At 48.3% G+C, this 11537-nt stretch overlaps 5 protein-coding genes across 5 annotated transcripts; 2 read left to right on the top strand and 3 right to left on the bottom strand.

The window, feature by feature from the left end:
- Nucleotides 1–19: 19 nt before the first annotated feature.
- Nucleotides 20–1331, bottom strand: F4812DRAFT_464754 (uncharacterized protein; the record flags this gene model as incomplete). Its single annotated transcript, XM_047938377.1, has 1 exon — nucleotides 20–1331. Exon 1 carries the CDS (start codon nucleotides 989–991, stop codon nucleotides 20–22), a length of 972 nt encoding a protein of 323 aa, XP_047795029.1. The 5' UTR covers nucleotides 992–1331.
- Nucleotides 1332–1413: 82 nt separating this feature from the next.
- F4812DRAFT_409962 (MFS general substrate transporter) lies at nucleotides 1414–3989 on the bottom strand. The gene is made up of 6 exons (XM_047932493.1): nucleotides 3201–3989; nucleotides 2966–3117; nucleotides 2536–2901; nucleotides 2160–2481; nucleotides 1967–2109; nucleotides 1414–1891 (listed from the first exon to the last, which is right to left on the bottom strand). Exons 1-6 carry the CDS (start codon nucleotides 3724–3726, stop codon nucleotides 1703–1705), a joined length of 1698 nt encoding a protein of 565 aa, XP_047795030.1. The 5' UTR covers nucleotides 3727–3989; the 3' UTR covers nucleotides 1414–1702.
- Nucleotides 3990–4288: 299 nt separating this feature from the next.
- Nucleotides 4289–6372, top strand: F4812DRAFT_22345 (ASST-domain-containing protein). Its single transcript, XM_047930460.1, has 3 exons — nucleotides 4289–5081; nucleotides 5143–5208; nucleotides 5264–6372. The coding sequence occupies exons 1-3, from the start codon at nucleotides 4508–4510 to the stop codon at nucleotides 6295–6297; spliced, it is 1674 nt and encodes a 557-aa protein (XP_047795031.1). The 5' UTR covers nucleotides 4289–4507; the 3' UTR covers nucleotides 6298–6372.
- A 1093-nt stretch (nucleotides 6373–7465) lies between these two features.
- F4812DRAFT_22356 (small secreted protein) lies at nucleotides 7466–8917 on the top strand. The gene has a single exon (XM_047930461.1). It carries the CDS (start codon nucleotides 8173–8175, stop codon nucleotides 8629–8631), a length of 459 nt encoding a protein of 152 aa, XP_047795032.1. The 5' UTR covers nucleotides 7466–8172; the 3' UTR covers nucleotides 8632–8917.
- Nucleotides 8918–9123: 206 nt separating this feature from the next.
- F4812DRAFT_454531 (uncharacterized protein) lies at nucleotides 9124–10263 on the bottom strand (the record flags this gene model as incomplete). The annotated part of the gene is made up of 1 exon (XM_047936663.1): nucleotides 9124–10263. One exon carries the CDS (start codon nucleotides 10261–10263, stop codon nucleotides 9124–9126), a length of 1140 nt encoding a protein of 379 aa, XP_047795033.1.
- Nucleotides 10264–11537: the final 1274 nt, after the last annotated feature.

Here is an 11537-nt window from a genome sequence, read left to right on the forward strand (position 1 = left end):
TCTAGTCTTTCCTTTAACCTCACCTCAACAATCCCCGAGCTCGACTACTACTTCGCGCTACCTCTTCCCCCGCCGGCGGACCCCGCCGCGCGTGCCTGAAAGGCCACGGCGGGAGTAGACAGCGCCACCCACGCTGCTCGGGGTCCTCGCGCCGCTGCCGCCCGTTATCAGCGACAGCAGCAGCAGCAGCAGCAGCAGCGCGCGGGTGATAGACGCGATGGGCGGCGTGGAGGAGCGGGTCCGGAAGCCCGGCTAGCCGTTGGCCGAGCCGCAATCCGTCCCGGTACGCGGCCTCCATGGCGTCCAGGTCGTTTGGGTCCGCGTGCCGCGGCCGGAACAGGTTGTACGGCGACGTGAAGACGCTGCGCGGGCCGTACCCCCGGATGCGCGTCTGCGTGCTGCTGGTGTGCGTGGAGCTGCGCCGACGGCGCTGGGCTGGGGGGCGGGGGGGAGAGTGCAGCTCGGTGTCATCATCATCATCATCTTCTTGCCTTGCCTGTTGCTGCTGCTGCTGCTGCTGCTGTCCGGAAGATACCGCGTGCTGGCGGTTGTGGTTGGCTTCGGCCGCGGTTTCGTAGACTTCTTCGTCATCCTCGCCGCCGTGCTCGCTGGCGTGGGCGGTACGTGATCTAGTGGTAGTGCCTGCGTGTCGGGACCGTTCCGATACGTGGTCCCTCGATCCGATGTTCGCCGCGTTCGACGGCGTCGACATCCTGCGGGACTGTCTAGTGGCGTCTGGGATATGCTGCTGGTGTAAAGAACCCTCGTGGTGTCGGTGGCGGCTGGTAGACGTCCCCCGGCTCAATCTACGTGACGGCGGTCGGTCTATCCCGTCACGCTGCTGCTGCTGTTGCCGCCCAAGCACCGCGAAGCCATCGTCGTCGAGGATCTCGACGATAAGCGAATACCGCTTTCGGCGAGGGGAGTCCTCGTCGGTGGGTCGGGGGGTACGGGAACTTGGTTCTCGCGGAGGGAGGGATGAAGATGACATTTGCTCCTTGATTGATATCTTCACTATGCAGCTGATTGCTTTTGTGGATGCTACTTATTATCCTACGCCAGTCCACGGCTAAACAGGTACTAAGTTAGATGCCTTGTTTGAACGCAAGAGCTGAGAATCGTTATATACAAGTTTATGAAACCGGCTTTGTTGGGAAAGTTCTCGCCTTGCCTAGGTAGGTACCGCTGAAAGATATTATTTCGAACGCTTTGAGTTATCTAGGACTAAAGATCCGCCGTGAGTAGAGTCGACCTTTCTTCGTGGCAAGACATGTTATCAACAGTTAAACCATAATCCTTTATACTCCTGTTGATCCATTCAACTGTGCAATGTCCTTAGGTGAACCCCGCGAGATTCTCATTGATACAAATAGGAGGTAGGTAGGTACTAAGAACTACCCATCAAATGTGGGAATAAGACCAAGTCTTGTATCTAGAAACGCCGCCAATGAAAGCTCAGGTATTATATAAAACAATGTCCTTCATTGTCGCATACCACACCGACACCTGCCTGCAGAGTATTTTAAGTACCATTCAACATCGGTGTCAACTTCTAAGCATACCTACGTGCATAAACCTAGTAAGAAAAGGGAGGTGTGCATATTCTCTCAATCATATGCTAGTATACCTATTAGTTGTATGAGACTTGACAGCGTCGATCCTCCCGGGGTTAAAGCCCTTTGAGGGGAAACGCAACCGTTTCCTAGCCGCTTGTTTTGCGCAATCCTCTCCCATTGGCACACATCGCCGCGCAAAATGCGATAATTGCGAAGGCGGTCGAAGCAGCGAAAGAGTATCTCAATCCATCGTAGTAAACCATTCGCGCTTTGAGTTGAATATCTGGGGGTAGCTCGCGTAAAGTCTCCGCAGAGTGTCGTATCGCTTCAATTACCTGTTCGTTATTATCCATCAGTACAACTCTAAGGCTTTATCATGGTAAGAAACTGGTAACTGAGAAGGGTCGTACTCTCCATTTATCCGGTACATCACTTAAGACGTCTGGGAGTAGAACGCTAAATGTCGTCTGGACGATCGCAGAGGTGATAGATACACCCCAAACTGTACCAAGCGATCGAATCAGGTAAACAGTAGATGCTGATACGGCATGATCTAGGTCGGATCAGTTACAGTGACTTTGAGGGTTATGACGGGGAACTAACCTGCGTGTTCAAAAGTGGCCAGCGATGTGAATAAAATACCAGGGTATATGATCCCCTGACCAAGGTTGGCAGGAAATATGTAAATGTAGTATTTCCAATTGGAATCCACAAAGTTTAGTGAGGTTACAAGTCCATTCCCAATGGCCATCAATATGGCACCAATACGGACTAGAGTTATCAGCTTCCCCCATCGAGACATCACGACGCCTGCGATGAGGCCTCCTATAGGAGTTGCTAGGGATGGGATGGCGAGTCTTGCCCCTGCAGTTGTGGCCGAATCAAGCAGTATGATTTGAAAAAATAGGGGAAGGAGAAAAAGATACTACATAAAATGGTTAAGCTTAAAGAAAAGGAAGTATCATTTGGGTTAACTAACTGCGTAAGCAGAGAGGCCAGCGCAAACATTGGCTAGTTGAATGAAGATAGGTAAACGGCCCCTTAACATGCGTAAGGGTATGACGGGGATTGCTGTAGTCGTATCCTCAACCCAGAAGAAAATGCTAAATAGTATGACACTTCCAGCGAGGGAGGTGATTACCCATGGACTTCCCCAAGGTAACTCGTTTCCGCCTAGACTCAACCCGACAAGCTGGACAGAGATGGCCACAACTAAGACAAAAGATCCTAGAAAGTCAACTATGCGCCAGGTCTCTTTCAAGCCTGAGCCGCTACTGAAGTTGATCTGCTGGTTCTTGATGACCACATAACCCAAAACGAGTGCTACCGCAGATATTGGTACTTGCTACATACCTCGCATTAGTTTAGGGGTTTCGAAGATGGATGAACTAGGAGGTACCTAAACATACCAAGAGGAAGCACCAGCGCCACCCAATAGTGTCAGCTATCGAGCCCCCAAACGAGGCACCGCATATCGCGCCGAAGCCAAATATGCCATTTTGCATTGCCTGGTACATTCCACGCCGACGGAAGGGAATCATATCGGAGTTTACAATAGTCGCTAAGTTAGGCAGGTAAGGTTAGGTAGCTTTGATCAGAAAGAGTACTATTGCTTAAACCAGTCAGGTTATTCGAATGACCTACCCATAGTCATGAGCCCCCCGCCCCCGAAGCCCGCTAAAGCTCTCATGCAGTCCAGCAAGACGATATCGTTTGCGAGACCGCATCCCAAGCAGCCGACGGCAAACGTGATGGTAGAAATGAAAAAGCAAATCCGGCGGCCGAAGATGTCGGATACGCGGCCGTATAAAGGCTGGAAGGCGGTGCTCGTAATGAGATACGACGTGGTGAGCCATGATGCGGTGTTGGTGGCGTCGAACTCGGAGCTGATCACGGCGTACGTGGCCGCCGTAATGGTGCCATCGAATCCGTAAAGGAAGACGTTGGACATGATCGCCATCTCGATCCAAATGAAGTATGGGGGAGCTTTCCAGCCATCTTCGTTTGGTGGGGTTAGGCCCATCAGGGGTTGGCGTTCCCCTGACTCCGGATCATGAGGAATGGTACTTGACGGCTCGGCAGCATCTTGTTCGTTCAGATTTACTTCCGTGTCGCTATGTTCCTCAAGTGCACGGCTGGAGACCGCCGGCGTTTTACGATAAGTAGCCATTTTAATATGACCTCAAGAAAATCATGAGAAGGTTCGAAGAACTGGCTGGTTCAAGGGGTCTCAACAGCAACGGTGATGGATGAAGGATTTCCACATACAGGCTTGTGATATTCTTTGAAATTGACGTATAGAGATATTGTGCGACCCTGACGCAAAAGGGATGCAGTTAGCGTAGCCAATGCCTGAGGAGTTGTCCAAAGGCAGGTCAAAAACTCTGCCCGACCTCGGGGTTGCTCTCCGAAGGATGGACCTATGGAATATAGACACGGTGCTTTGCATATATGCGACTACCTATTTTTTAATGTTATGTAGGCTAAAATGATGCCATTGTGGATTCTTGCTTCGCTATTCGACTCAAATCTATAAAAGTCCCTTCATATCGCTGTCCGATGTAGCTATATGTGCGTCATGATTGCTGGAGGTAGGTAGTATTATTTTATTTAGGTATCGCTTTGTTAATTCATTTACCACAAGTGAGGTACATCTTTACTTGGTAGGGATATTAATATCGGTTAAATTGCTGTATAAGTTGGCAGACTCGTACCTGGACGTGGACTTGAATGTAGTCTCCTTGGCCTCCGAGATCACCAGTCAACTTCCTTGATACCTTACTTCCGTAGAAGAATAAATAAAGAAAAGTCCATTACCTGCTCTTGCATAATTATCAGAAGTGGTTATCTAGGGTTCTTGTCTCAAACCAAGGTTAATGTACCCTCCTTTAACATTGATCAATGGAGTCACTTTCTAACATAGGTAGCACGTACCCCTTTTGCATACCGCCATGAAGAGCATTTTCCTTCTTGAAACGGCTTTGGTTTTGGCTTTATCAACACCAGCCGTAGCGGATTGGCAACTCAAGTCTCGCTCAGACCTCGCTCCGCCAAGACTGAATATCACGATTCCAGCAACTGAAGATGTTGAAAGGGGGTATTTGTTTGTTGCCCCTTTTGCAGGCTTCCCGGACACGCCTACAGAACAGCACGGTCCTCGACAAGCTGGCCCGTACATATTCCGCGACGACGGCGATCTAGTATGGTCGGGCTATGGCATATATAGTATCTGGTCGACCAACTTTCAACCAGCGCGCTGGAGAGGTAAAGACATTCTGTTCAGCTTCGAAGGTGATCACAATCCGGGATATGGACACGGCCACGGCCATATTACCATCATGGATAACCACTATGAAACAATTCGAGAACTTCGGGCCGGCAATCACAAACTCGTGGATAAGCATGAGTTTCATATTGTCAATGAGGAAACAGGGCTTATCCAGATATACCAGCCTGTTGCACGCGATCTCACAGCTTGGGGCGAGAGTCACGAACAGCAATGGATTGTCAACTCTATCGTTCAGGGTAACTACTCGCTTCTTGACATGCTGACATGACTGAGAACAGACGCTGATAGGGCTTACAGAGCTCGATATCGCTACCGGTAAACTATTATTTGAGTGGGCAAGTCTAGACTACGTCTCCCCAGATGGTGCGTACAGCCACGCTATGAACAACCGCACTAGGAAATTTCTAATTAATTACAGAGGCAATATTGCCAATTAATTCAGGCCAAGCTGGTTCAGGATTTAATAGTTCGGATGCATGGGATTACTTTCACATCAACAGTGTGGATAAAGACTCGGAAGGCAACTATCTCATATCCGCGCGAGATGCATGCAGCATCCACAAGATCAACGGCACCGACGGGAGCATCATCTGGAAGTTGAACGGCAAGGATAGCTCTTTCAGAGTGGCAAAAGATGCCGAATTTTGCTTTCAACATCACGCCCGATGGATGAGCCAATACGATGGCGTTGAGGTCATTAGCCTCTACGACAACAGCGCACATGGGACTGAGCACAGTGGAGGTTCTGAAGTCCACACTGCTCCAACAAGTAGCGGAAAGATTATTAAGGTGAACACTACGTCGTGGGAGGCTGAATTAGTCCAGGTTTTCTTCCCACCTGACGGCCTCCTATCCAAGTCCCAAGGTTCTACCCAAATACTTCCGAACGGGAATGCTCTTGTAAACTGGGGCTCTTCGGGTGCTATGACCGAGTACTTACCGAATGGCACAGCCATCTTCCATTCCTACATGGATTCTGGTTATCTCGGCCTCGGCGTTGAGAACTATCGTGCTTTCAGGTACAACTGGACCGGTCTTCCCACCGAGGAACCGGCTATCGTGGCCTTGAGAGGCGAAAAGGACATCACGGCCTACGTCAGTTGGAATGGCGACACCGAGACTAAGTCGTGGAGGTTCTATGCCGTCCTTGACGACTACGGGTCTAGACAGTTCATCGGCGAAGCAGAAAAAAAGAGTTTCGAGACATCGCTTCGAATTCACGACACAAGTGTTAAGGCAATTTCCGCCGAGGCTATAGACTCCAACGGCAGGTCGCTGCGAGATGCTGGAGTAGCTTTTGTGGAGCGAGAAATCAAGCCATTGGGAGCACCGGCTAAGGGTCCCGTCTCTATGGTCGCATCCGAGAAACCCGTTTCGAAGGAAAGGAGCCGATGGGAAAAGGAAGAGTACCCGATCTTGAAGTACGGCCGACTTCGTGTCGAAGAACTCTAAGCTAAACCGTGTGGGGTTGCCGTTGCTGCTCGACTGAAGCCATCGATGCCGCTAAACTCTGGACTAGGTACCTGGCACACTCCTGCCATTCCACTTCTATCCTCTCATTGACTATCAAAAATTACCTGGGATAGGATTAGAACGAATAACTCACATTATGAAAGGATTTACGCTCGTTTTCAGATTTATTGACTTAGGCAACATACACTCGCTTTTATTGACCGCATCACCCACGCAGTGGAATGGAGTGCATTTACGAGCAACCATGCGAAGAAATGTATCTAGGTAGATACGAACGCTCCTATAAGAATTGAGAGAGAAATTGATACCTCGTGGATCCCACATTTACTTGAAAAGCTATACTGATATGTCTTTGGCATGGACCTCTGTTAGCTTGCAATTATTCTACGTTGTCTTCCCCCAAGGTCAGTTGAAGCAGAGTTAAACGATACACGTATATTAGTACGCTGGCCAAGAAAAGGGGCTAATAATAGCGTATTTGACTAGGTGAGTAATTCCCGCCTATGCTATACGCTACACGTCGTGTCGCATCCACAAGACTTCTTAATTACAGCCGAGGTGAGTTTAATGCATGCTTACTTTGGGCATGAAGTCGTATGAATACGGATTTTGGTTGTCTTAGGCTATTCTGCTGCCATTCCAGGAATAGGGAAGAAGGAAGATTTCGTGCGGATACGAGATGGCCATCGAAATTGGCTAAAGTTTTCCTGAAGACTTACCAACCGGGTTTTTGGACTCAAAGTGTCTCGGGTAAGAAACAAACTGATGACCAGCAAATCCAGAATCCTCATGCAGAATGTTGTTATATCATAGGCTTAGCTATGAAGTACGTTGATACACTGTGGTTGCACCTGTGGCCTTATTATCAGCTTGGGGATACAGAGTCGTATCATCGTCAAATGCGGTGTGGTATTATGCTCGACCCGCATACACTAACCTTTAGGCACCTTAGGTAGTCATTAGGTTGTCAGATGTCCATGAAAAAAATCTCGTATTGGTCAAATCTCGGCCTAAAAGATGAGCTTGGCTTTACGTTTAGTTATGCAAATTCCTTTATCGAATAAAGCCCGGCTAATGATGGCTAAGAGACGTGATTTGGGGGAGACGAAATTCGGCGAATTGGTTCGAGGGATGAAGCCTTTTCCAGAACGTTTCCTGAAGCCTAACCTCTCCGCGGAATAGCCAAAAATAGACTCGGACGTCAGCTATTAGCGTACCTAGGTACTATGTACGCCGCAACAGTTGTTCACTAGGCCATAGCTCAACAAGCTCGACAGTCCATAGGGCTGCGGACCGACGATCATTGCCGTGTGGGGAGGAGCTGTAAACGGACGGGGCTACATTCCAAGCTCTAAGCTCCAAGTTCCAAGATCACCATACGATGATGTGGTAGTTCCGCGGCCACCCACACAAAGAAAGTCCGGGGTTGGGGAAATACGAACATGAGCCTCACAGTCCCGCCGCTACATCTTAGATCCTCTCGATGGATCTCTCGGGATTATCCCCCCGTCATGTGACTATGGAAAGACGAACGAAAGACCCGCTACGTCAATACGAGCTTTGACAACTGGATCTCTTTCATGACTTTTGAGTCGAATGGGGTATAGCGAAGCTTACTCAACTTACCGATAGGTCGGTGTTGCGGAAACAGTTAGATATCATGATGATGATGGCTGTAGAGAATTTCTGTATAAAAGGCTGGCAAACCTTCCTGCCAATATGCATTTATCTCATCACCATCACCATCACCACCACCAGAATAATTTAATGAAGCACTTCCTCCGCCCATCTACCTAAAGTAATAACTACAACACTTTAATCGTAATACCTGAAAAACTTTAAACCACCACCAAAATGAAGTTCGTCAGCTCCATCATCGCCACCCTCTTCGCCACCGCCACCGTCACGGCCGCACCCACCCCCTCGCCCGAAGCGCAGTCCGCAGTCGCCGACGTGCCGCAGTGGACGATCGAGGGGCTGCAGCACGTGTGCGACGCGGGGGACAACCAGTGCACGTGGAGCTTCAAGATCAACACGCACCTGGCGGACGCGACGCCCTGCGCGTTCACCGTCAAGCGCAGCGCCAGCCTCCCGGCCAGCCAGACGGACACCAGCGGCAACGTCTGCGGACCCTTCACGGTGGGCGCCGGCTGGAGCGGCCAGTTCGGCCCCGGAAACGGGTTCACCACCTTCAGCGTCGTGGACTCCGCGAAGCAGCTCATCGCCTGGCCCGCGTACACCGATAAGCAGCTCGAGGGCGGCAAGGTCGTGTCCCCCGATCTGAGCTGGCCTGTTACTAGCCTCCAGTTCTAGGCTACCTGCCTGATTAATAGGATATGACAGAGAGAGAGAGAGAGAGAGAGATCCCGGAGATGGGAATAGGCAAGGCGCAAAAGTTATGAGGTTCAAGGCGAGGAACCAGGGCAATGAGGCTTATGATATGATATGTTTTAACACAGCAATGTAATTGTTCAATGTTAATAGCACGGCGTCACTGGGACTTGCATATAGGAGGTTTGGATACACTAAAATCAAGTCACTCCTTTTTCCATACCAACTTGTAGTTCCTCAAGGCTTATTTATGTGAATGAATTTTCCCTTTCATTAATAATTTTTGAGCGAAGCACCTACCTACCTAGCTAACCTAAGCCCCCTATCCTTTTTCGTATATTCGCATATGACTACTATGTGCCAGCCAATGATAGTTACATGGTGAGGCCGTCACTATATATCGGCTCTGAGCTAGGGTGATGTTGCTAATTAGGTAGCTAACCTATATTATCTAAAATGTTTTGTCGTCCCCCACTATTCCCAATCGGCAAAGGGGTCGACTTTGTACGCGTCTCTGGCGGACTGGAATCTCTCTCTGTATCGGAACGCAGTCAGTATCGCGGCGTAGATGATCTCGTACTGCCAGTAGAACATTTTATGGCTAGGCAGCCAGACATCCAGTAGCTCGTCGTAGTCTACGTCGATATCTCCTTGCTCGTCGTCGTCATCGTCGTCGTCGTTCGTGGGCATATTGGTCCTGGGAAGTGCAGCGAGGAAGGGTTGCGGGGCCTTTTCCGCGTCGGGCGTGATCGAGTCTTCTTCGCCAGGGCTGCTCTCGAACACAGAGCTTACATCTGATTCATCGGAATCGGAATCGGCATTTTCGATTTCTGTCATGGTGATTTCCTTATCATCCACATGGCATTCCACTGAAGAGCCTCCATCCGAACTATCAGAATCGCCACCTTCCGCATCTAACAAAGGTGTTTCGTCTTCCGACGGAGGATCTTGCTCGGCTGGCTCTGGGTCTGATTCGTCGGAAGAAGCTTGTTCCTCCTCATCGCTCTCTTCGTCGTCTGGTATCTCAGTCGGCGCTTCCAACTTAATGGGTGGTATTATACCCCCCGAGCCTAACGATAACGCCGTCGATTCCCTCTCGGGTGATTTTTTTTGAGGGTCGCTATCATCATCCTTGGAAACTTTGTGCTTATCGTCTTGGTCGGCACCTCCTTCTTGCTTTACTAAGAAACCAACCTCGTCGTATATTTCTATACTTTGTGTCGCCGACTTTGAATTATCGGCCGGAGTTTCCTTCTTTTTAGCGCCGAACGTTCCGACGTGATCGTAAACATCTTCGTAAAACGCTTCGACGCTGGTGTATCCTCCATCAACTATGCAATCCATGTCGCATTTGGTGATCCGTCCCAGACGGACGAGCCGTTGTAGATAGCGTTTCGTAAGAGGCCTAACCCTTCTTGTCACATCCTCGACAAAAATCTCCTCGGGTGGGAGCTCTATCTCGGGTGTGTTCATCACCTTGCGAAGTTCCTTGACTGAGATACCCAAGAGATCTAGGTAATATTGGCGTCTCTCCTCGAACATGTCCTTGGCCCTGGGACTGCCGCCATTGAAAATACCGACGTCCTCTTTAATTGTGTCTTGAATCATGGCCATTTTCGTTATCTTCTTGCGAAATTGGGTAACCAAGAGGTGAACTCGATTGACTTCCATGGTTTTGAAGTTGCTGGATGCGCCTTTTGGCTGATGCCGAGTTCGTACGCACTTCTCTCGGCAGTGGATGTTGGAATGCTGGTTGCAGGTTATAATAGGTAGGATTGAAAGTGGAAGAGGGCTTTAATTAATTAAAGACGCGTGTACAAGATAAAACTTCTTATTTCTAGAAAATAGTTCACACTCGAACGGTGTTTTGAATTGTAAGGGCGTATGCGTCGGCGCGGGCACCATGTACTTTTTCTAGAAATATTTATTGCAAGGCAACGAAGAAATCGACATTGTTTGTCAGAAATAGAATACAATAGCTTTGTTTAGCTACAGAAGGACAAAAAAGAATGGGAATGAAAGGTAATGCACAATCCATACTCTAAGGGTGACCTTTATGATATGTGCTTTGATTATCTACCTAACCTACCTGTAGGCACCTACGTGGACATTGTTCTGTCTTTTACCGTGATTTTCTCCGTTATGAGGCGATCAATACTACTTATTTACCTCCTAGAATAGATAAGATATTTCCTTTGCCTACATTAAGTACCTATATTCTTGAGTCCGACTCACCTGAACCTTATAATATGATGATTGGCGCGGGACGAAACTTAATGCCGTAGCTGATATGGTTTCACCTTTTTTCTTTATTTTTTACTTAAGTAGTTGACGTGGACAATGGGTGATCGTAACCAAATTCCACGATATAGTAGAATATGCTCGTGAAGCAGTGATTTTCATTCTGCACAGTCAGAGATATATGGTAGGTACCTAGAGGCATCTGTTGAAATAGGGGCACGGATTTCAGGGGACAATTTGTACCTAAATGCATAATATGCATCTAATAGAGCAACGATTGGTCTGATATCGAGTTATGAAGTTCTTTTCAACCATGCGGGGCCAAATAATAATTGCTGAGGTGTCATGTCAACGTACCAGCTTTGTAGAACAAACATCACTGACGCAAGATCGTTAATAAAGTATCTCGAGCTGCGTCACTGAATATTTGTCAAGGTTTATATCTTATCTTTCTTTACTCTAGGTACCAATTTATTTCCTGACGCATCTTCGTAACCAAAAAAAAAAAAAAAAAAAAAAAAAAAAAAAAAAAAAAAATTTTTTTTTTTTTTTTTTTTACTCTCCTCCTTTCAGGTGTGGTTGTTGTGGACGTTGGGAAACCCCCGTTGAAAAAAAAAAAAACAAAAAACAAAAAAAAAATAAAAAAT

The sequence above is a fragment of the Daldinia caldariorum genome (genome assembly GCF_022478825.1).
Source record: "Daldinia caldariorum strain CBS 122874 unplaced genomic scaffold F4812scaffold_1, whole genome shotgun sequence".
In the NCBI taxonomy this organism is placed as follows: Eukaryota; Fungi; Ascomycota; class Sordariomycetes; order Xylariales; family Hypoxylaceae; genus Daldinia; species Daldinia caldariorum.

What these genes read in the sequence shown, in the direction of transcription:
- F4812DRAFT_409962 (XM_047932493.1), bottom strand. Translation starts at nt 3,726, where the DNA reads ATGGCTACTTATCGTAAAACGCCGGCGGTCTCCAGCCGTGCACTTGAG. An exon ending in CGGGGGGCTCATGACTATGG is followed by an intron (nt 3,118 to 3,200) that starts GTAGGTCATTCG and finishes TGCCTAACTTAG; the next exon opens with CGACTATTGTAAACTCCGAT. An exon ending in GGCGCTGGTGCTTCCTCTTG is followed by an intron (nt 2,902 to 2,965) that starts GTATGTTTAGGT and finishes CGAGGTATGTAG; the next exon opens with CAAGTACCAATATCTGCGGT.
- F4812DRAFT_22345 (XM_047930460.1), top strand. Translation starts at nt 4,508, where the DNA reads ATGAAGAGCATTTTCCTTCTTGAAACGGCTTTGGTTTTGGCTTTATCA. An exon ending in TGTCAACTCTATCGTTCAGG is followed by an intron (nt 5,082 to 5,142) that starts GTAACTACTCGC and finishes TAGGGCTTACAG; the next exon opens with AGCTCGATATCGCTACCGGT. An exon ending in AGACTACGTCTCCCCAGATG is followed by an intron (nt 5,209 to 5,263) that starts GTGCGTACAGCC and finishes AATTAATTACAG; the next exon opens with AGGCAATATTGCCAATTAAT.
- F4812DRAFT_22356 (XM_047930461.1), top strand. Translation starts at nt 8,173, where the DNA reads ATGAAGTTCGTCAGCTCCATCATCGCCACCCTCTTCGCCACCGCCACC.